Source organism: Crocodylus siamensis, chromosome 6 (genome assembly GCF_052110815.1).
Source record: "Crocodylus siamensis isolate JL-2025a chromosome 6, ASM5211081v1, whole genome shotgun sequence".
Taxonomy (NCBI): domain Eukaryota; kingdom Metazoa; phylum Chordata; order Crocodylia; family Crocodylidae; genus Crocodylus; species Crocodylus siamensis.
In genome coordinates, this window is record NC_143400.1 from 33,056,859 (window position 1) to 33,079,394 (window position 22,536).

Below are 22,536 nucleotides of genomic sequence, written 5' to 3' on the forward strand. Positions count from 1 at the left end.
AGGCAAACTCCTTGGCTTCTGCGGGGATTGTGTCACGCAGCAAAACAGAGCGTATCTTTGCCACAGCCCCTCAGAATTTGATGGCCTAACTCCTAATGTCTATCCAGATCACATCAAGCACTAAGTGTTACTTTGGTACTGGCACCTGGAAGCAATAGGCAGCCACTGCCCAGGGACAGGACCATGTAGTGCTGTGTCCCAGGGTCAAGGGGGTTTCTCTGGCCTTGGCTGCAGAGGCAGGAGCCAGCCTGGCAGGCTGTGTTGCTGCAGCATAGAAGACGAGAGGAGCCCTGTGAGCATGGCCCCAAGGGCTGAAGCAGAGCTCCTCAGGCACAGACCTACAAAGGTGAGTGGACTGATGGAGGCAGCTGCATGCGATGTGCTGCTTGCATGTGGGGGGAAGCAGGACCTGCTCTTCATAAATAAACCAGTTAGTCACCAATTCTTCTCATTCCAAAAGCCTCCTGCAGAGCAATGTGCACCGGCCAATCGCTCCAGCCTATGCACTAGGAGCAAGTGCATCCGTTGCAGCACAGGCACATAGGGCCACATCCGGTGCCTGGTTCCTCCTGCTCAGTCACCCCCTCAAACACTTCTGGCTCCAGGGCTTCCTTGGGCCAGCAGAAACAGAACAGTTTGGCCTCACCAGAGCCCCTGAGCAGATCCCCTCCTTCGGGATGCCTCAAGCCTATGATACATCTGCTGCAGTAATGAATGGGCATTGCCCTTTTCAGCTGAGAACAACTGTGTCCCTTCACACTGGCCGTGGGTGGACTAAGTGATTCTGAGATACTCAGACCAAAAGTCACAGAGGCCTGTGCAATATCAGGATGGGGCTGATTATAGATAAGATACCCCAGCCAGAGTTGCGCTGACGTCCAAGCTGGAGGCCCTGCTTCCTGTACTGATTCCATGCTGGATGTTGCTGGAGCAGTTCCTGACCTCCAAGCTAAACAAGCAACGTGGCCTTTAAACTGAACCCAGTGCAAGAGTCGCACTTCAAGAGGGATGATCTGTCTAGGTCCCTTCCCACGCATCGATTCTGTGATTCCAAGAGTCCGCAGGGGGCATTACAACTGGCCAGCAAAAAGCTTCCTTCAAAGAGGCCCTGGACAACATCATTCAAACCCTGAGGATCTGAACTGGAGATCAGCCAGAAAGGAAGGAAACGGGCAGAAATCCCATTCCCAACATGCTGTAGAAAACAAAGAGCTCTGCAAAGCAGCCTAGGACTTGAGGAGCAAATGTTAAGGTATTCAGGTGTCTAAATCCCTCTGAAAACAGTAGGCACCTCAATAATTTAAACAATCTGGCCCCTGCTGCCAGGGGGACACAGCCGTGCCCAGGGTGTCAAGAGCTGGAGCTGCTGTTGCCTTGTTGCTGTGGAAGGCAGGATGGCACAAGCAGCCTCCCTCAGTGGCAGGCCAGTCCACGAGGAGGGGGAGAGAGCGCACACATCCTGGGTACAGAACAGGAACACGGGGAGCCCAGTGCCTCTGGCTCCCCCACATCTGAAGATTAGTCAGGCCAAAGATGTGTCAGCTCTGGTGTTTTCGGGAAGGCACAGAGCTAGAAGATAAGCAGGGATTGCATCTTCTGGTGAGGCTATGAAGAGAAACTTTGCTATGCCCTCTACCCATCCTATAGGTAAACCTAGGGCATCTGTCTGGGGCTGCCGACCTGCTATGTCTCAGCTCATAAAACTGACAGCAAGTCTCTGATGCTCTCCAAAATGGTGCAACAGCGCTCTGCTCATTTACATCCAGGTTCCCCATGATGCCCACAGCCATGAATGAGCTGTGGTGGAACAGCTGAGCCCTGCAGAGGCCAACATGGCTCTCATGGGCACACGCACCCCAAGACTCACAGTTGCCCTTTGCACCTGCTACATGCACTCCTGCAAGGAGGGCAGGATGCATCTCCCAATTCCCTCCCTGGGGAACATTCCCAGCACTGCACCAAACCCACCTCCTTCCCTGCACAAACTCCTCTGGAAGTAGCATCCAACTGCACAGATAGACACCCAGCCTTGACGCAGCCCAAGAGCAGGGGGTGTTAAGGCAGGAGGGGGTGGCCAGGGCAGTCCTGTAAATTGGCTCTCACTCAGTTGTCACAAGGCAAGCCAAGGCCATGGCAGCCAGGTCTCAGCTCAGGGTAAACCCAGGCTGCCCCAGCAACCTCAGAAGCAGCTGGGCAGCTGCTCCACCCCTGCTCTGCAAGCACAGCCTTTATAGGCAAAACCAGCTGGTAGGGGGACACCGCAGTCTACCAGGGGGATGGCTCACTGTCATTAGCAAGCAGGAGTCCAGCAACTTTACAGGGCTGTAAATGCTTCTGTTCACCAGGACCTGAAGTTCTTAGGCTACAACTCCAATCCAGGACAAGGCATTTTGTTAATCTGCCTTAATAACCCAAGTGAGGGGGAAGTATATGTACCCTCCCACCAGCATATACCTCAGAAAGCCAGCAAAATCAATGGAACCTCACCACACTTTGAAAATTTCTCCCCACCATGGCCTGCAGATCCGTGCCACAAGAAAGAACACCTGAACCATTGCAGCAGCCCAGGTCTCCAAGCTCTTGCCCTACTGATATGGCTATGCACAGTCCCTAGAAACAAATGCATGCGATTCATCAGTTCCTGGACCAAACAGCAGCCTTAAACAAAAGCAACCCTTCTCTTCTCCCCTGCGTAAAGCATGCACACGTAGCCAAATGTGAAGCTGATACTTGAGACAAAGCTGACACATCTTCCTGAAGAAACTCTGCAGCATAATCATAGAAGTGTGCCTGTGAACAGCAAGAGCAAAGGGTGCTGGAAGGACAAAATGTCGAACGCACACCAGCCGGTGAGAAAGCAGTTTGGATAGGTGCTTTCTAAGCCGCACCACGATGTCCTCCCTACGTTTCTGCCACTGATTCTGCCAATTCCTGAAGGTATTAAACTGCACGTGGTACCAAAACTGCTGATATGGTGGTTTACCTCTGCCTGTCTGACATCATATTCCCACTGTGGCCCACTAAAAGGTTCCAGGTACCCCTAACTGGTTATTTCCATATTTTCCAATATTTTTTCAGCTTTATTTGAAGGGACTCTTCTTTGCCTTTCTGATAAGTGCTGCTGTCACTGCAAAAATCATTGCAAGGCTTTTCTGTCTAACTACTGGCTTATCGAAACTGTCTGCATTCCAGCATCCCTTAGAGGTTATTTTCGTTTTTAATCCCAGAGTAGACTGGCCAGCAGCAGAAGACAGGCCTCATCTGCCCTTATTCCCAAATAAACATCTCTTTCTCTCTCTCTGTCGGTGTTTTGTCACCTTTTCATCAAACTATTACAGACACGGTTTCTCTCCATGACAGCAATGCACTGCTGCTCGCCCAGCATCATCGCTGCCCATAGAACTGATAACCAAGCCCTGCACGACTTGCTTTGACTCACACAAAGGCTACAGCAAGGCCGGGAAGTAGAGTGGCACCTCCCTCATGGAAATTATGAAGTCCCTGTGGGTTTGCCACCTCTTCCTTTTGCCTATGATGCCTGTCTGAGAGCACAGCGGTGACTTCCTAGTGTTTCCTGAAAAACGAAAGCCTTGCCATGCTGCTTCCTGGCTGTTAAATCACTGTAATTACAGCACAGAGGATGAGATCAGAATCTGATGTTTACCGGAACAGTGCAGTCACTGTCAGCACAGACCAATTTCTCTAACAATTGTGTCATAACAGTAACACTGCATGCAGTGCTGATGCCACTGCATCCAGTACCAAGGATGCCACATTTTGCTCCCAGCTGCCAGGCTCATGATGGACATCAGTTCCTCCAGAGCTGTGTATCCGATCGCTCACCGGTCTTCTCAAGCTTCTTAATTCCTGCTCTCCCCACACCTCCATCTCTGAGCATCAGCAATTCCCCCAAGACCTTCCCCAGTCCCCCTTTCCCCAACAGACTGCCTGGCACCTGGGACTAAGAAGCAGAGGGATACAAAACACCAGGATGTAAAAGTAAGAATTGATAGATATCTCCTGAGGGCAGAGAAGGCAAAACATCACTTTGGAAGGGACAAGTAAAGACCCTAATAGTTGCAAAGGCAGGTGGGCACACACATTTCACTTTGCATTTCACCTGCAAAGACAGGGGGGAGCACTACTTCACAGTCAGGGCAGCTAGGATCTGGAACCAACTTCCAAGGGAAGTGGTGCTGGCTCCTACCCTGGAGGTCTTTAAGAGGAGGCTGGATGTCCACCTGGGTGGGGTCATTGGAGCCCGGTTTTCACTCCTGCCCAGGGCAGGGGGTCGGACTTGATGATCTACAAGGTCCCTTCTGACCTGACTTCTATGAATCTATGAATTTCAGTCATCACTTGCTGCTGAGGTTGACCAGTCTCTGTTTTTGAGCTCCACCAATGTATGCGGTCTTTTTTTTTTTTTTGCAAATAGATCTATATCAATATCTATATCTATATATATATCTAAATCTGCCAACAACACTCCATCTGCCTTGTGGTTCACTTGGCAGATCAAAGCACACTTTGACACTTAAACCATTAAAAAAAACCCTTTACACAGTTTGCACTGTGTATCCATGCACCCATCTCCATATCCGTACCTCCCACCCTCAGAGGGCCTGTCCCTGAAAAAGCCTATGCCAGACCACTCTCCACCATACAAAGTCTGCCATTTCTTTCCAGTCATCCTCTTCTGACTTCCTGTAGTATCAGTACATTTCACTTAGTCCCATTTTAATACAGTCCCATTTCAGTTAGTCCCATTTTAACAGTCCTCAACTCCAGGGAAGTGATACTTCCCCTCTACGTGGCATCGGTCAGGCCGCAGTCGGAGTACAGTGTCCAGTTCTGGGCATCGTACTTCAAGAGGGATGTGGACAACATGGAGAGGGTTCAGAGGAGGCCACTCGTACGGTTAGGGGCCTGCAGGCAAAGCCCTATGAGGAGAGACTGAGGGACCTGGACCCCTTCAGCCTCCACAAGAGAAGCCTAAGAGGTGATCTTGTGGCCGCCTACAAATTCATCAGCAGGGGGAGCAAGGAATAGGAGATGCTCTGTTTACCAGGCCACCCCTTGGAATAACTAGGAACAACAGCCACAAACTGACAGACAGCAGATTTAGGTTATACATCAGGAAGAACTTCTTTATGGTAAAAAGGTGGCCAGAATCTGGACTAGGCTGCCAAGGGGGGCGTGCTCTCCCCTACCTTGGAGGTCTTTAAGAGAAGGCCAGACATGCACCTGGCTGGGGTCCTCTGACCCCAGCGCTCTTTCCCGTCCAGGGCAGGGGGTCAGACTCGATGATCTAGTGAGGTCCCTTCTGACCCAAACATTTATGAATGCAGGACTCCTGTCCAAACAAGTAAGACAAGCCCGTTCTGAGGAGCTGCTACCTAAGCTGTATACAGGAGGACTGGTCTAATATAGTTATTAGACCAACTATTTGAATTGGTCTAATACAAGATATCAGATTTACTCAAAAAAACCTTGTCTGCCCATGTCCTTAGACCAACACAACTACAACCTACACTCCTGTAATGTGGAGGAGGCACTTGTGAGCCTGCAGTATCCACTGCTAAGGCAGCAGGAAAGCTGGCTGCAGAAACCTCTCCTCTCAGGGGTGCTGTTAGGCTGCCAAACTCAGGGCCAGCATCGCAGGGACTCAGCATGTTTGAGCTCAGTGGGTTCTGCTGGCTTAGCTCTATTTGCTGCCTTCTCCATCTTATCTTCTCATTTCCTTTCCTGCCCTTCCTTGCCAGGTCCCTCTCAAGCAACCCTGCTATGCCATGGCACCATGCCAGGCCTACATCACCCTTTCTTTCAAGTGTTGCAAAAGGGCACTGCTGAAAAATAAAGCCCTATGCCCAGGTATGCACATTCCTCAGAGCAAGGGCAATGCGTTCCTCTGGTTTGCACACCATCAGTCACACTAAGGACCTACAGAAAACATGAACTCTTGTATCTATTTTGGCATGGCGTGGGCAAATCCCTTCCCTCATCCTTGAAGCCCTGCTTGCATCACTCTGAGTCGCGTTTGCCTCTGCTCTGTTCCTGGAGCGTGAGGCGCACATGAGAGGAAAGAGACTCTGAAGACAATCAGCTTTCAGATTAGGACCATGAATAATACCAGTTGGCTGGGAGCCAGAATACACTGTGCTGACTTCAGGGGCACTTCCTCCCCTGTGCAAGCTCCCACACCTCAGCCTGACCTCATCCCCACAGCCAGCTCCCTGTGCATCACTGCTTCAAAAGAAAAGTTGCATCCCTTCCCCCCACGCTCCCCCTCAGCAGTCTCCTCCCCCTGGACTGGGGGTTTAAAGTAGGACAGGCGCTGTGCAGAGCGATCTGAGCAGAGACGCATTCCAAGCACATCCAGTCTGCATCTAGCGGAGGCCAGGAGCAGCATACAGACGAGGAGAAGGGCAGGTATGTGTCATTCTGCACCTGTCTGCAGCTCCAGCCCCTCTTTCTCCTAAACTCTGCATTTCCGCGGGAGTAAAGCAGGTCACACTCTAGCTATGAACAATTACTCCATGACTAACGAGCACAGGGCTTTTGTAGGATTTCACTGAGCTGGTGCTTTGCATGGGAAGACTCATGCTTTTGGGGAGAAGCCCCCCCCCCCCTTAGCTCCCGCAGGGAAGGCTTGCTTCCCCCAATTCAGGGGACAGACTAACATTGCAAGCACTGTCAGCAACTCTGGGAGCCCCTGGGGAGGAGCCTCCTGCAGAGGAGCCTCCTGCAGAGAAAGACACTGAACACAGAGAAAAAGAATTTAAATAGGGAGACACTGAAAGTTTTGGGAGACCCAGCTGCCCAGCTGCATAACTGCATAATCCACCCTCCTCCCAGCAAAAGATCAGGCTGGGCACCCTTGGCTTTCTTCCCTCAGGGGAAGCTGCAGGACCCAGGCATGTAGAAATGGTGGATTCAAAGCATCTTAGCTCCTGAGAGTTCAGGAGAGCAAGTGCTGTGTCTGTAGCATGGCTGGGCAGAGTGACGATCTACTCTCCCAGCATCTGAAGTGGGGTGTGGGGCGAGCCCAAGGCAGGTGCACCAGGTCCAGGGAGGGGTGTGTGGGAGTAGAGCTAAGCAGCATGAAGCAAATCCACTCATTCCAGGCTACTCAGCCCCCTCCTCTCCTCCTGCCTGTTTCTCCTCTTCAAGGCAAGAAGACAGCAGTTACTTCACCACAAAATACTTGCTTATGGGTGTCTATGCACAAGACGTACAGCTTTTAATACTCTTAGAGTTTGCAGGAACGCAGCCAGAAAGCCCATTTGAAAAGTTACAGCATCAGCTAGGTATGGTGTCTGCCTTCCCTCCCAGAGCAAGCACCAAAACAAGAAAGTTGGCCTTTTGGTCTCATCTCTGGCTTAACTTCTGGTCCCTGGGAAGGGTAAAGGTCAGAGCTGCAGGTATAGCCATGCTGAGAGCAACTAGAGAAGTGTTACTGTTAGCAGAACTCTGCTTATAGCTGTGTAAATAGTCTGTATTTTTAGAGGGCCATATGGTTTCAGTTAGATACGGCTTATCGTTCAGAACAGCCTAATTGATCGGGCCAGGCACAGCCTTGGTCAGGATCAGACTAACAAAATACATCTGGCAAACACCAGTCAGCAGCCTTTCAAACCTGCCGGATACCAGGTCTGCCCAGCAACTACAGATCTGTCTTCTGGAGATGGATGGGCATATTAAAGGTAGGAGCCGGCACAAATGGAGGTAATGAGGGTCACTGGAACCAGGATGCACCAGGCACAGGAAGCACTGCTGGGTAGAAAGATAATGCTCTGGGCTGGCCAAGAGCAAGGCACAATGCTTTAGCTACCAACTTAACTGGACAAACCTGGTTTTACATGTCATTGTTCTTTCCACTGTCCAGAGGCTTTAAATGGGATGTTCTCCTCCTACACCAGCTTCCCTCCCAGGTCTTAACAGAGAACTTGCTGGGGGAAAGAAACAGAAGTCTGCTCCCTTCTTCCCCCATCAGAACTAGCAAGGCTCCACCTGAGTGGGGGGATGTGGGCACGCTAGAAGGGAGGAATAGGCTCCAATCAGACCTAGACAGGTTACAGGGGTGGGCAGATCAGAATAGGATGGGATTCAACACCAACAAGTACAAAGTGATGCACCTGGGGAGGAACAACCAGCACCATACCTACAGGCTGGGGAACTCCCCTCTTGTCAGTACAGAGGCAGAAAAGGATCTTGGAGTCATCACTGACTCCAAGATGAGCATGGGCCAGCAGTGTGGAGATACAGTCAGGAAGGCCAACCGCACCGTGGCATGCATCCACAGATGCATCTCGAGCAGGTCCAGGGAGGTGATCCTCCCCTTCTATGCGGCACTGGTCAGGCCGCAGCTGGAGTCCTGCGTCCAGTTCTGGGCACCGCACTTCAGGAGGGATGTGGACAACAAGGAGAGGGTCCAGAGGAGGCCACCCGCATGATCAGGGGACAGCAGGGCAAGCCCTATGAGGAGAGGCGAGGGAACCTGAACCTGTTCAGCCTCCACAAGAGAAGGTTGAGGGGGGATCTAGTGGCCTGTTACAAACTAGTCAGGGGGGACCAGCAGGCATTGGGGGAGTCCCTGTTCCCCTGAGCATGACCAGGAGTGACCAGGAATAAGTCACAAGCTGGCAGAGGGGAGATTTAGGCTAGCTATCAGGAGGCGCGACTTCACGGTCAGGGCGGCTAGGATCTGGAACCAACTTCCAAGAGAAGTGGTGCTGGCTCCTGCCCTGGGGGTCTTTAAGAGGAGGTTAGATGAACACCTCGCCGGGGTCATTTGACCCCAGTACTCCTTCCTGCCATGGCAGGGGGTCAGACTAGATGATCTACTCAGGTCCCTTCCGACCCTAGAAACTATGAAACTATGAGTCCACAGAGCTGGGCTACTGCCCAGTGATCAGCTGACCAACCCAACTGCTGGCCTCTCTGGAGAGACTCAGACTTGGCCACAAATGGTTTTTTTCCAGGGAATCCTAACAGACTCCACAACAGAGCTGGCGCAGAGGTTTCCTTCCAAGGAAGCCTGGGCCAAAAATGCTTCCTTCCAGAGCAGCACAGTTGCAACAAATACACTGCTCCAAAGCAAGGTCTTAGCAGAAGGAAAGGGGATTTTGCCCGTCTCTGGGTGGAAGCCATGGGGGCCAAGTGCAGTAGTTGCACTTGGCTGTGCAAATTATGGTTGCGCAGCAACGGCTGCAGGAATTCAGAGAATCACCCCCCTTCTAGCGTCGAGGCAGTGACTCCGGGACTCCTGGGTGAAAACAAGAGCCCAGATTTCAGCAGTAGCCCCTCGATCTTTGGTTGAGAGGCTGAGATGCAGCTCCCATTACAGTAGTCCTGTGGCTTCGGCGTCTCTTCTCGCATTCAGCGAGCACAGTCCCAGCCTATCTGAAGTATGTCCCTGAACTTCATAAAGGGCTGCCATTCAGTGAGGACTCTTCCTTAATGCGCATTTTCTATCGCCAAAAGGCCTGAATCTGTAGGGATCTGTGGGAAATCTGCCTGCTCAGCTATGCTCCTAGGGGGATGGTGATCTGCAAGGGTTTTCCCATGAGATGCAGGGGAGGCTTGAAGCTGGGAAAAGCGGTGCATCCTGCCTGCTACTCCCCCGATTGGTCAGCTGCACAGTCTCAAAATGCCTGCGACCCTCTCCCATGCCGCGCCGAGGACCCACCTCCTGCAGGCCCCCTACAGCACACCGCCACAAACAGCCCCTTGCTGCCCCTGCTCCATCCACCACCTGGAGCAGCCAACTCCTGTCTTTCAGCCAACCCCCTGTTTTAAACAAGCTCTCTGTAGTCTCTCAGCTTTGATTTCTGACCTGTGACTAATCCGTTTGTCATCTCCGCATCCCCACAGCCTTTACCCCAACTGCTCTCCCTGGCTTTATTCAAACCATGGGGATTAAACTCCTAATGTGTGAAAGCGCAGGCTCTCTCACAGCCCAGGGCTGCATTGCTGCTCATCCCTGGGCTTCCCGAGAGAAGTAAACAGAGAAAGGGGGGCACAAGAGCAGAGCTGCATCTGCCGGCAGGAATATCCAGCTGGCAGAAATTGGGACTAAGTATAGAAACCCAATTCTCCCCCTGGGCCCTGGATCAGTGATCAGGTTAGAACACACTTGGAAGAAGGCTGAAGGGCAACGCTTTTACCTATTTGGGGCTGGTCTTGTCAACTGAGACACATAGGAAGGTTTGGGAGCCTCTTGTCACTAAAGCTGTGTTACGAATGCTCCCCGCAACCGAAGGCTCGGTGCCAAAGGCTCTCACCACCCTGGAGCAACCACCCTCCAGCAGCACATTACCCTCCAGCCCCACTCTGCTTTAGGGAAGGAAACCATCCCTCTGTCTTCTTCATCAGGGATGGGCCAGGGCAGGGAAGGGGGAAGATGCCAGAGAGGCTACTGCACCCTAGAGCTAGAGCTTGAGCTGCAGCCGCTGTAGGAGGATGGAAAAGCTGCTCAACCCAGGGAAGAGAGGCACACTGATCTCAGCACCTCGGTTTTTCCCACAATAGTTACTGTGATCAGGTCAGCTCTAGGCGCTTGCCCACGGAGGAGAAAGACAAGGCAAACGGAGGAGCAAACAAACTTGCCCACAGAAAGAGGGATGCAGGCAGGAATCCTGGTCCAATCCTCCTTGGGTCTTGTTAGACCAGCTGGGAATTGGGGTAGGAGACAACCGTTTCCCAGGGCTACCATTGTGGGGGATGGAAAATGTGAATGAGTTGCGGGAGCTGCAGAGAGCTCATTCCAGGCGGGTAAGAAGGAGGCTTTGTCTGAAGGGCAGCGCTGCTGGAGGAGACCAAAAGGGACAAAAAGTTGAGACTGTGGGGAAGTGAGTCAAGGACAGAAATGCACCAGTGAACGAGTGCGGGGCCACTCCTCCCAGCTCTCTGACTCTCAGCTGCAAAACAAGGGGGTGGGAGACCAGGGTGGGAGAAGGAGTGGAGGGGGGTAATATGCTCCAGAACAGGTGTCCAGTCTCTTTGCATTCCTCAGAGCACCCTGCCCAAAGCCCAGGCAGCAGGACGCCAACGCACACACGGGTCAAGAACAGGGCAGTCACGGCTCCAATTCCGCATGTGAAGCAGACCAATTCAGCCAGCAAACAGTCCTGCCCAGCTCTGCCCTAGCTGACGCCAGCTCGTTTTTGCCCTACAAGTGCCCCATACCCAGAGCAACTGGGCCCCAACATGCACACGCTCCCTCTCGGGCACCTCTTGTTGCTCCCCTTGAGACCTTGCACTCTTGTTTCTTTAACTAAGGCATCACTTCTCCTGAGCAAGCCCAGGACCCCAAGCTTTGCCCTCAGCACCAAGCCTGTCTTTGCCTTTTCCCAGCATCACCCCAGGAACTCTGTGCAGGCACCCCTCATTGCCACCGTCCAGATGAGCCTGTTCTGCCACTGACCCATGGGGGAATTTGAACCCTAACGTGCTGGGTGGCTAACAGGAGGCCTGTGGCTCAGCGCCCACACCTACTCCAAGAAGCTGAGCCCCTGCCTGGTGCAGACAGCTCACCCAGAGCCCCCTTTTTCTTTTTGTCCTTTTAGACACTTCAAGATCTGCTTGGAAGGGAACAGAAGGGAACAAAATGGAAGGTGCCCTCCTGTGTCTCCTGCTGCTGCTGGGAGCCTGCGCAACTTTCCAGCACCAGGTAAGAGGCTGGTAAGAGGCCAGCATAGCAGGGCCGCACCTTTGGCACCTTAGTCCCAGCTCTGACAGCACTGGCTGATTCCTAGCCAAGACACTGGCTGGTTTTGCTGGTCAGGATAAGGAACAATTAAGCGGTGCCAAAAACTGGAGACAGAAAAGCCCAAACAAGGCCCCAGTATTCAGCCCCAAGGTCAGGCTGGGACTTCACCCTGTCCTCCACTTTTGATTGTGTCCCGTAAAGGCCTCCCACCATTCTTCCCAGGCAACTGTTGACAGTCAGATGTCCTTCACCATCCACTATCAAGGACTCCGCCCTGATCTGTCCTTACTAACAGCCATCCTAGCACCTTCACAAGTAATTCTCACCTCCTTCCATTCACAAAGGGGTCCTCCCATTCCCCGCCTTCCCCTCCAGCTCTGACTTCAGCACCCAGACACCTCTTAGACATGACCTTTCCTCAGGAGGCAGTCACTCCAAACCACCCCCACTAGCACTGCTCTCTGCTGCTGCCAGACTAAGGCAGGTTCCTGATACAAGAGGATTTCTATTTCACAAGCCTTAGTGGCTGCCCTCCATCTCCCGTCCACACCCAGCCCAGCTCTGAGGTCTTATGGTTTACATTTAAAGCAGGCACAGACCAGGGTACTTCACATGTGAAAGTCTTGTGTAACCAGAGGGATCACGCATAACCCAGGCACGTAAGCCAGCTTGCACGTGGCCCTCACTATTACTGCTGTGTGTGGCTGGGGCACCTTTCCCTTCCTCCTGTCCCATGTACTGGGCAGGTAGGAGTGTCCAGACTCACAGTGCCTACTAAATAAGGGAGACTGGATTTAGGTAGTACTTGCCACATGACCAGCCAACTGGACTCAGACACCCTTCCTACTTCTCTGCTTGCAGGAGTTTCACGTCCGCCTCAGACGGGGAGCCCGATCACCAGGTGAGGCAGACAGGCGGGACCCCCACCTTGACTGGGGCCAAGCAAGGGAGCAAAGAAAAGCAGGCTGATGCTGATGGAGCAAAGCCAGAGGGCCCCAACCATTCTCCCTGGCTTTGCAAAGAAAGGTTTGGGTACAGCTGATAGGGATGGTGGGGTGGGCAAGCTGCCACATCCACACCTAGCTGAGAGGAGAAGGAAGCTCTCTCTCCTCCCCCACTCACAGGCAAGCTGTGGAGACCACAGTGCTACCTCCGGCTACCACAGGGACAAGGATGTGATGGCTTGTCTGGGGAGGGGAGCACCCTGCTAGGGCCACCCCACTGAAAGAGGATGGGGTACGAGTCTCCATGCTCGGAAAACCCCGTTTCTCAATCTCTAAGGACAGTTTCTTGTCTCCATTGCAGCCATTTGCAGGGACTCCTCATTCCAACAGATTTATCAGCCAGGGCAGACCTGGCTGCGCCTAGCAGGATCCAGGGTGGAGTACTGCCGGTGCGAGAGAAGCCAAAGCTTCTGCCATACTGTGCCCGTCATAAGTGAGTACAACATGTGTGGGAGAAGCGATGCGTACGCTGGTGTTTCCCAAGGAGCACTGCCCATGGGGTGGGACAGTCCTGCAGAGACCCTAGACAGGCCTCTCAGTGTGGCAGGACTAGGAGTGCAGGCAAGGCCTGAGAAAAGCCAACACACCTGCCAGGGGGAGCAGAGAGAGCAGAGGACAGGAGGGGCATGGGGCAGAAGAGGGAGACCAGGCCTATGGGGGCTGATGGGTGGGGTTGCATGGGGATACGTTCCCTGAAGCCTCTCCCTATGAAAACCTAACACGGCTTCCTGGCTTGTGTCTGCCAACAGCCTGCGCTGAACAGAAGTGCTACAACGGTGGCCGGTGCAGGCAAGCGCTCTACTCCCCCCAGCACTTCATCTGCCTGTGCCGCCGGGGCTTCTCCGGGCAGCAGTGCGAGATTGGTGAGTGTGCAGCAGGCGGCCCGACTAGGTAGCACAACAGCAGCACCCAGAGGCTGCTGGAGTGCAGCGGGCTCCACTCATGCCACTGCTGATGCCACAGAAGGTCTTGGGCTGCAGCAGAAAGAGAGACACCCACCATGGCAAAGCAAACACATCTCACGAAGCACCCTTGAGCCCCGGTTCAGAGGCCCCTATGCGCACACAGGCTCTGACAGTCCTGTTTGTCAGGGTACTTGTGCCGAGTGCCTGACAGCAGGATCTACAGGCCCTGTCTGAGGGAACAGGGGCAAAAGGGGCAACGGACCCCAGCTGCTCAGGGCTGGAAGCAGAGGTTGCCTGGGATCCCAGCCTGACACTGCCATTGTGCCCTCTGTTGCTCAGATACTGAGGACAAGTGCTACAGGGATGTGGGCACAGAGTACCGAGGGACATGGAGCATGACAGTGAGTGGAGCCGAGTGCCTGAACTGGAACATTATTGCCCTGGCGCAGAATAGGTACAATGGGCGGCGAGCGGATGCTGCTAAGCTGGGACTCGGCAACCACAACTTCTGCAGGTGAGAGCCCAGGGGCGCAGGGAGCGGGCTAGCAGTGGTAGGTACTTTACAGGGTGCAGGGAAGGTTGCACACAGCCGGGTTCCACAGAGCATGCTGCAGAGGGCTGCCTTGGTCCCGCTGCCCCGAGATGCATCTAGCATGAATGTGCTAGAGCCATCCTAGGTGTGGAGACAGTGGAGTCACTCCTACACCCACTGCCCCAGCCTGAGCCCAGGGAAGCACTTGGTGATTCTCAGTGCCCAGCCTGGCTTGGGCCTGTCTGCATAAGCTATAGCCACCATAATGCAACATGCCATGGGTGGGAGGGGGCCAGCGAGCATGGCGCAGGTCCCCTGGGGAAACTTACTCTTCTCCGAGTTGCCTGCATCACTTGCTTCAGCCCTTCTTCAGCCCTTCTTCTGCCCAAATTCCCTCTCCAGCAGAGCTACTTTGCTCCCAACTGCCTATCCAAGTCCTCTTTAAAAAACACTCCCCAAGCTGCTTTGTACATAACATGCCACCCCTGCTGCCCTGTCATGTCCCGACTCCTACGTAATCCTCACTCAAAGTCACTGAACTCAGCAGCAAGTCAGGAAGGAGCCAGGCATAGTTATGGAGCTATATGCATCGTGTCTGTTCTCTCTCAGAAACCCAGACAAGGATGACAAGCCCTGGTGCTACATCTACCGAGGGGGAAGGTACATTTGGGAGTACTGCAGCACGCCTTCCTGCTCAAAAGGTATGTGCAATGCAAGCCATGGGATCTGCACACCATGGAGTGGATTTAAGGATTCCCTGTACATTCACACTGAGGCCCTCACTATGGCTGCAAAGGTGCAGAAGTCAATAGCCTGCCTGATGCAGCTGTGGGCTCTTGGAAGGGGCGTCTGGCTGGGGAGAAAGGTGCTGCAGCTAGCATCCGTGGGATCTTGCTGGTGAACAGTTGGTTTCCTGTTGCAGGTAAGAAGGATGAGTGCTCCTCTGGACAGGGCACAAAGTATCGGGGCAGCCACAGCACCACCCGCTCTGGGGCCACCTGCCTGCACTGGGACTCCAGAGCCTTGGCCGGCAATGTCTACACTGCGTGGAAGAGCAACGCCCAGGAGCTGGGCCTCGGGAGCCACAATTTCTGCCGGTGGGTAGGCAGGGGGAAATCACACAGATAGCAGGAACCTCCCTTGCCTCCCTGTCCCGTGTCGGGGCTCAGACCTTGCCCCTGAATTAGGGCAGAGGTGCTGCACAGGCTCCATGGAAGGGCCCTGCCTGGCAAGGAGGCAGAGGCACGTACATGCAACCTGTCTAATGTTGTGCTCCACACACATAGAGGAAACACCAGTGCCTCCGCCTATCCCCAGGCAACACCAGGATGCAGACAGCTCTCTGAGAGCCATCATGCTAGGGGTACACCAGGACATGGACAGCTCACAGAGAGATATCATGCTTTGTTAGCTGTCCTATTCACCCCAAAGTCTTTGCAGGTCTAAGAAGCTGAACTATGCCCCTTCTCTGTTCCAGGAACCCGGACAACGACACCAAGCCCTGGTGCCACGTGCAGACGCGAGGCCGGCTCACGTGGGAGTACTGTGATGTGCCTGCCTGCTGTAAGGGCCCTGTGCTTCCCCACCCTACCTCCCTCTTCCTGAGAGTGACCCCTGCTCTTGCTCACACTGGTTCCACTCCAGCTCCTCCAGCTAGTTAAGAGCTGGAATGGGACCACACCAGCAACATGGGAGCTTGGGGCTCTTACACCAGTGCCCTTCTCAAGCAAAGGCAGGCAGCGGAGCTGGTGGGACAGCCACAGCTTCCTTGCTGTGTTTTTCCTGGTGCCCTGTGAATGGTTTTCAGGGACAGGGTCAGATTAGGGCATTGACAGCTTCATGTCCAGGGCTGGCTCAGCACATGCCAAGCCTTTAGAGGCTTTTCAGCACAGGAGACAGGAAGGCACAGGACAAGGGAGAAAACCTACATCTGTATCTGTCACCTCCAGCCACCTGCGGCCAGCGGCAGCGCAGCGTGCCCCAGTTCCGGATCACGAGGGGCTTCTACACAGACATCGCCTCACACCCATGGCAAGCAGCCATCTTTGCCAAGTATCGGCATGCCTCTGGGGAGCATTTCCTGTGTGGTGGGATCTTGATCAGCTCCTGCTGGGTCTTGTCAGCTGCCCATTGTTTCCAGGAAAGGTGAGTGAAGGACCCAGCCTACGCCTCCCCTCCAAGAGCTAGAACAGGGACCAGAAGCATGCAGCAAGCCCTAACTGCCCCTTTAGGAGACATGGTATTTGGGTGGCGGCTGGCCCAGGCAGAGGGAGGGCATATGCCCTGCAAAAACTTTTGCTCCCCACACGGCTTCCCTCAGCTATCAATAGAGGGGGACCACCCAGCCCACAAACTGCTTCGGGGGGAGCACAGCTTGACCAGGTCCCTTCTCAGCAGACCCCTTGCTTGCCACAAAGGGTCTTGGTCTTCCCACAAGAGCAGTGGCACACTGGCACCTGCAACAACTATGGTCTGGGCTCACTCAACTAGAGACTGTAACCTCCACCACTGCCTGATGGGGTTAATGCAAGCAAGCAAGCCCAGGCCCACCTCTGCTCCTGTGGGGGCTTTCAGTGTTATAAGTGAAGGAGAGGAGATGTCTCTGGAAGTAAGTCCAGACTCCCCAGGTAATTAAGTTGCAATAAGGCTACAGGAAAGGAGGCAGCAGCACCTTCAAGGGAAGGATCACCTCTTTCAGAGGAGGGCGACTAAAGCTCTGTCCCTCTTCAGGTATCAGGCTCATCAGCTGAAGGTCATTCTGGGCAGGACTTATCGAGTGATCCCTGGGGAGAATGAGCAGCAATTCCAGGTGGAGAAGTACATTGTGCACAACCAATTTGACCCAGAGACCTATGACAATGACATTGGTGAGAACTCCTGTCCCTTAGGCCAAACAGCACCGTCAGCCCCCAACTTCTTCTCTCTCACACACTTTCTCCCCCTCCAGCTCTGCTGCAGCTGAGGTCCGAGTCAGCCAAGTGTACTACTGAAACAGATACCGTTCGCACAGCCTGCCTCCCAGAGCCAGGGCTGCAGCTGCCTGACTGGACAGAGTGCGAGATCTCCGGCTATGGAAAGCATGAGACATGTAAGTAGAGGATGCTCCCTGTGCAGGATACTGCTCCATGGGGTTCTCAGACATCAGCATGGGGAGGACATGCCAGTCCCAGGTTCGATGGGCTATAAATCAGCATTACAACTTGCATGGCCTAGTTCTGCCAAGCTCACTCTGTACTCTCCGCTCCATTCCCTCTGCACGGGGTACAGAATCCTCTCTCATCTGAAACCTTAATGCGCAGGGAAGAGTAAGACCCTGGCATGGGGGAGCAGTTGGGCAGAAGGCAACAGCCGTGACTCCAAATTCTTTTCTACATCTAGGGCTCCCTTGCACAGTCTCTGTGAGGGAATGAACTCTTCTGCACAGGGGTGCTGCAGAGCACAGTGCACAGAACCAGTACACTCCTGAAAGGTCCGTTTCCTGAGCAATGCCTAGCAAAGAGCAGACCAGCAATAGCAGATATCTCGAATCCAGCTAAAAGCTCAGCTGGAGGATTTTCTAATGACTATATTTAAACGCAGCTAACAAGCCTTCTCCTACTGGTGTACCTTTGAGTCAGCCTGTATACGAACAAGTTTTCCCCACTACTTTCCTCCTCCTCACTCCTTCCTGTCTCTTGATACATCCACCTTTTTCATCTGGTCTTTAAAGTGCAAGGTGTTTGAGGCAGGAACCTGTTTGTCTGAGGCACAAACCTGTTTGTTTGTGCAGAACCCAGCACAATGGAGGCTTCGTACCAACTATCAGGAGCCTTTTTAAGCTACTCTAATAGCATACTTGCAAAATAAATACACCATTGTGCTTGTAAAACAAACAGGAGTAAGCGCCATTGAGAATCAGCTTCCTGCAGAACTCGGAGCATGTTCTGGTGGAGCTGTTTGCAGCGGAGAGTTTACAATTGAAAATTACTCGATGGATTAAAAACAATGATGCTTCCACCCCTCGTGCAAGTCCAGCTCCAACTGGGCTAGATCCCAGCCACCTCAAAAGAAAAGCTCTGCCCTCTCTGCATTCAGCGTAGCCATAACATACAGAAACATACACATTCCAATCCCTTTACACACCATTCTGTACCACCGAGGCTGTGTGTACACAGAGAGGGCATCTGGTTTTGGTTAGAGCAAGCCTAATCCCAGAAAGCCATAACCCGTCAAACAGTTCATGATTCCTCCCCAGCAACCCCATCCCAGCTTTATACAATTCAATTTTTCTATCAAAAACAAGTTTGGGCTGTTGATTTAGGTTAGACATTGGGAAGAATTTTTTTTTTTTTTTTTTTTTTTTACAGGAAGGGTGGCTAGAATCTGGAATGGGTTTCTAAGAGAGGTAGTACTATCACCTAACTTGGAGGTCCTCAAGAGGTTTGACAGTCACCTGGCTGGGGTCGTCTGACCTCGGTCCTCTTTCCTGCCAGGGGGTCAGACACAATGATCCGCTGTGGTCCCTTCCGACTCTACAGTCTATGAATCTATGCCTGTGAAGCCCATGAGAGGCTCCATTTCCAGCTTCCATAAAGGCCCAGGAAGCCTGTTAATGGAAGCAATTTGGGACAATAGCGTCATCCGAGAGGAGCAGTGTCTACTCCCAGACAGACCCAAAGTTGATAGCTGATGACACGGGAACCCCAGGGGTTTCAAGAACAGCAATGGCAAGCAGGGGAATAGGAAAAGCGACTGTTCTGCATCTCCATTCACAGCCTCCCAGTCCCCCACCCACCTGGAACTATCCACAGAGCAGAGGCAAGTCACAAAGCTCACATGTGCATCCATTTCTCTTGCAGATTCTCCCTTCTACTCCGAGCGCCTGAAGGAAGGTCACGTCCGCCTGTTCCCAGCCAGCCAGTGCACATCGCAGCACCTTGAGAACCGGACGATCACCAAAAACATGCTGTGTGCAGGGGACACCAGGCAGCTGGATGATGCCTGCCAGGTAAGCCTGCCAGAGCCCTGTCTTTTTCTTTCAAGTCCTCCATGAAGCGTCCAGTTAACAACACAGAGATGATGCAGGGAAACCGGGACAAAGCAGCCCTGCATCAGATTCTCCTCAAAGCCACAAGTTTCCCAGTGGCTGGGAAGAAAGGTCACACTTGCCTAAACAAACCAAGGACAATGGGTATTGAAATCCAAACAGCAGAAACATCACTGATAACTGGGCAGGAAACCCCACCTGGTGCAGGGTTTCCCACGATTCTGTCAGAGGAGAATACCGTGAGGGCCTCACAAGGGGTGTCTGATAGCAAGTAGGTGCAGAGAAAAGGAAGAACAGTTGTGGGTAGTTGGGATGATAGTAGATTTAGGTCCTAACAGCCTCACCAGCTTCCACAGCTCCTGAAAAACCTTGTTCTCGCCATTAAATTGCACCCTTTATCCTGTTGGGTTGGAAGAGCAACGAGGATTCTGGAAGCACTGGCCTGAGAAAGGCCTTTAGCATCTCACCCTTTTCCTCATGGTCACAGAGGGGCCCAGGGAGCCTGCCTGGCACACCACAGCTTGGTTTTGAAAGGATTGTCACTGGCTGCGCTTGAAGCTGGACCCCTTTGAAGACAAGGCCCCACATGACCCCTCGCCTTGGCAGTGCACAGGAAATAGGATGGACCCACACAGGATACTTACTATGAGACAGTGTCACAATCCCTGTAGCCTTGTATCAGTCAAAGAGAAACAGCAAAGGTGCTTCTTACTAACCTGCTTTCTCCCTGCAGGGTGACTCTGGAGGGCCTCTGGTCTGCATGAAGGATGATCGCATGCATCTGATTGGCATCATAAGCTGGGGAATTGGCTGTGGGAACAAAAATATGCCAGGTGTTTATACCAACGTCACTCGTTACCTTGGCTGGATCCAGGACAACATGAACTCCTAAGGGAGATGGTGGACTATCTGAACCCTGTGGTCATGCCCCCACTCCCCAAGTGCTTAGAGTACCACCAGAAGCTGCCGTCTAGAGGCCCACGTCTGCCCAAGAGGCAGGCGCACAGCAGCGCAGGATGTGAGAGACACTCCTGCTAGGTACTTTCTCTTTCCTCATTCGGGACTATTAGGAGTTACTTTGCGCCAAGGCACAATACAAGACACACAAAACCCTGCAGCAAACCCCAGCATCTAGCAGGAGGCCCTGCAGCCCCTGGGAGGTGATGCTGTACTGAGAATGGCAGAGCACCAAGGCAGAGGGGACAGGTCTGGCTCCTGAGAGCAACCATCTCCTTCCTTCAGAGTAGGAAGCAGCACTTGCACTGTGCACCAGTGCATGTGTTGTGTGCAGCATGTGGCCACATCATGTCTGATCCTTCCCTCCCTGCCATGAGGCATGGGCTGCACCTCACACCTACCACCACACTCTTGTGAGGCTGTTTGGCCCTTGCACCACCTCATCAGGGTGTGCTCAAGGATGCAATGAGCTTGGTAGGCCGGGTGCAAAGGAGTTGTCCTTCTGGGTCCAAAGTGTGTGTCAGGTAAAGTTCATGATCCCACATTAAGCAGCAGAGAGTGATCACACACCAAGCCTGCAACCGAAGAAGAATTCGCCTCTTTGCACCCACCCCCAGGCCTTGGCAGTGCACAGGGCCCAGCAAGAGCCTCCCGCAGAGGGAGCTGCCTTACCCACAGCAGGCACTGCCAGGCATGTGCTGCTTCTGCCTAGGAGCTGTAGAGGAACAGACATGCTGTGATACTATTCACTTCCCCAAAGGCCCCTATGTCCAGGCACATGTATTTTCTATAGATTTGAGAAAGATTATTTTTGTACTTCTGTAGATATTGGAACATTCCTCCACTCCCCATGTGCATGCATGTGTGTAAGTGTGTACACTTGACTATGGATTCCCACCAATGCCTGAGGGGTTGGCAAGCCCAGGCTTGTCCCCAGAAACATTAAAGGTGACATGAACACACAGATCAGCATGGCTCTCACTGCCAAGTTTCAGTGTCTCTTATACAGGACAGGGCTACTTTTCATTGACCCATCACTGTCAGCGGGGAAAGGATCCTGGCTGGAATTAAGCCCTTCTGATCCTCATTTTACTTTGATTGTTCACACAGGCAGAGCCTGGCTCCAGTGCGAACAGCACAGCCATGGCCATGGGCTGCTTGTTCCTACAGCAATGCACCACGGGGCTTTTTTGGTTCTTGGTAGTTTTGCAGCAAAACCCAGGCCTACGCTCTGAGCAGATGATGGAAGCAGGAGCTTGCTTGAACTAGTTAGCCCCCTGTTCACTGTCCCTCCTGCCTGGGACTCTCCAGGAACCTCTTTCCCTTTCCCATATCAATTGCTGTGCTCAGACTGGTCCCTGCAACCCTGTGCACTCAGGAATCTCTCTCTGAGAGTCTTTTCAGCTAAGCTCCATCTTTGCATCCTGCCCTTTCCCTTCAAACTGCCACCAAATAGCAGCTAAGCCAGAAAGTCCCAAAACCCAGAGAATAGCTTAGCACCAATATTACCCATATCACATGTCAGGCACCCCTAGGATTTGTCTAAAGCTCATCTTATTGGTAGGCTCAATCTGTCACACTGTGTGCGCGGTGCTACTCAGTGATGGGGAGGACCTGTAGCCCTGGGTGCTCTTAAGAGCCTGCCCACCTCTCCCACACTGAGCTGCAACTGCTGCCACAAAGGATCACTCAAGGCCTCCAAGCAATCCCACCAAACCAAACAGGATTGTCCCCAAAGTGCGCCCTAGCATGAGCCAGGTGGTCTGTGCCTCTAAGGACTCGCTCATTATGGCTCTGTAGATGATCTGTCTCTCTCCTGCATGGGGCCTGGCTATTCAGTCAACACTGCAGTCATCCTCCACAGAGAGGATCTCAGTCACAACAGCTGCAAGAGGCAAAGAAAGGAGGAAAATGATGCATTGTGTGGCCTTTGCTCCCCTTGGCTTAGCTCTCTGTAGAACTATTCCCAGAGTCAAGGAGCTTTCTGGTATCTGCAGGCAGTTCATTAACCAGAACCTAAAGGGGCCGACAGGGGGATGTGTTACTGCCAAGCTTGTGGTGACCACGTGAGCCTGAGTCAGACATTTTATTTCGTGTATCCCAAGAAAAACACAGCTGAGAGGCTCCCCTGGGTAATCATACAATGCTGTTTGAAAAAAAATAAATGAAAACAGCTTCAGGACAGAGGGAGACGGGAACATGGGCCCACCCCCCTAGGGCTGCTCCGCTGTGAGCAAAGAGGGCTCTGTTTAATTTGAGAAAGCAACCTAGGTGCCAGGTTTGAGGATGCCACTTTAGAAGACTGGAGCCCCTCTCTGAGTCACCTTGTAGAAGCCACAAACTACAGGGAGACCTGCCACAAACTGCAGGAAGGTTGCTGACTCAGCAGGGGAGCAGGCTCT

General features: G+C 53.0%; 1 protein-coding gene across 1 annotated transcript; it reads left to right on the forward strand.

Annotated features, from left to right (window-relative positions):
- The first annotated feature begins 6,295 nt into the window (after positions 1 to 6,295).
- On the forward strand, positions 6,296 to 21,117 carry PLAT (plasminogen activator, tissue type). Its single transcript, XM_090053412.1, has 14 exons — positions 6,296 to 6,429; positions 11,568 to 11,671; positions 12,572 to 12,611; positions 13,016 to 13,147; positions 13,464 to 13,577; positions 13,959 to 14,133; positions 14,761 to 14,852; positions 15,074 to 15,248; positions 15,629 to 15,714; positions 16,101 to 16,296; positions 16,882 to 17,018; positions 17,099 to 17,239; positions 18,990 to 19,138; positions 19,911 to 21,117. Exons 2-14 carry the CDS (start codon positions 11,609 to 11,611, stop codon positions 20,067 to 20,069), a joined length of 1,659 nt encoding a protein of 552 aa, XP_089909538.1. The 5' UTR covers positions 6,296 to 6,429; positions 11,568 to 11,608; the 3' UTR covers positions 20,070 to 21,117.
- The last annotated feature ends 1,419 nt before the right edge of the window (positions 21,118 to 22,536 follow it).

What these genes read in the sequence shown, in the direction of transcription:
- PLAT (XM_090053412.1), top strand. Translation starts at nt 11,609, where the DNA reads ATGGAAGGTGCCCTCCTGTGTCTCCTGCTGCTGCTGGGAGCCTGCGCA. An exon ending in GCCCATTGTTTCCAGGAAAG is followed by an intron (nt 16,297 to 16,881) that starts GTGAGTGAAGGA and finishes GTCCCTCTTCAG; the next exon opens with GTATCAGGCTCATCAGCTGA. An exon ending in AGCTGGATGATGCCTGCCAG is followed by an intron (nt 19,139 to 19,910) that starts GTAAGCCTGCCA and finishes TTCTCCCTGCAG; the next exon opens with GGTGACTCTGGAGGGCCTCT.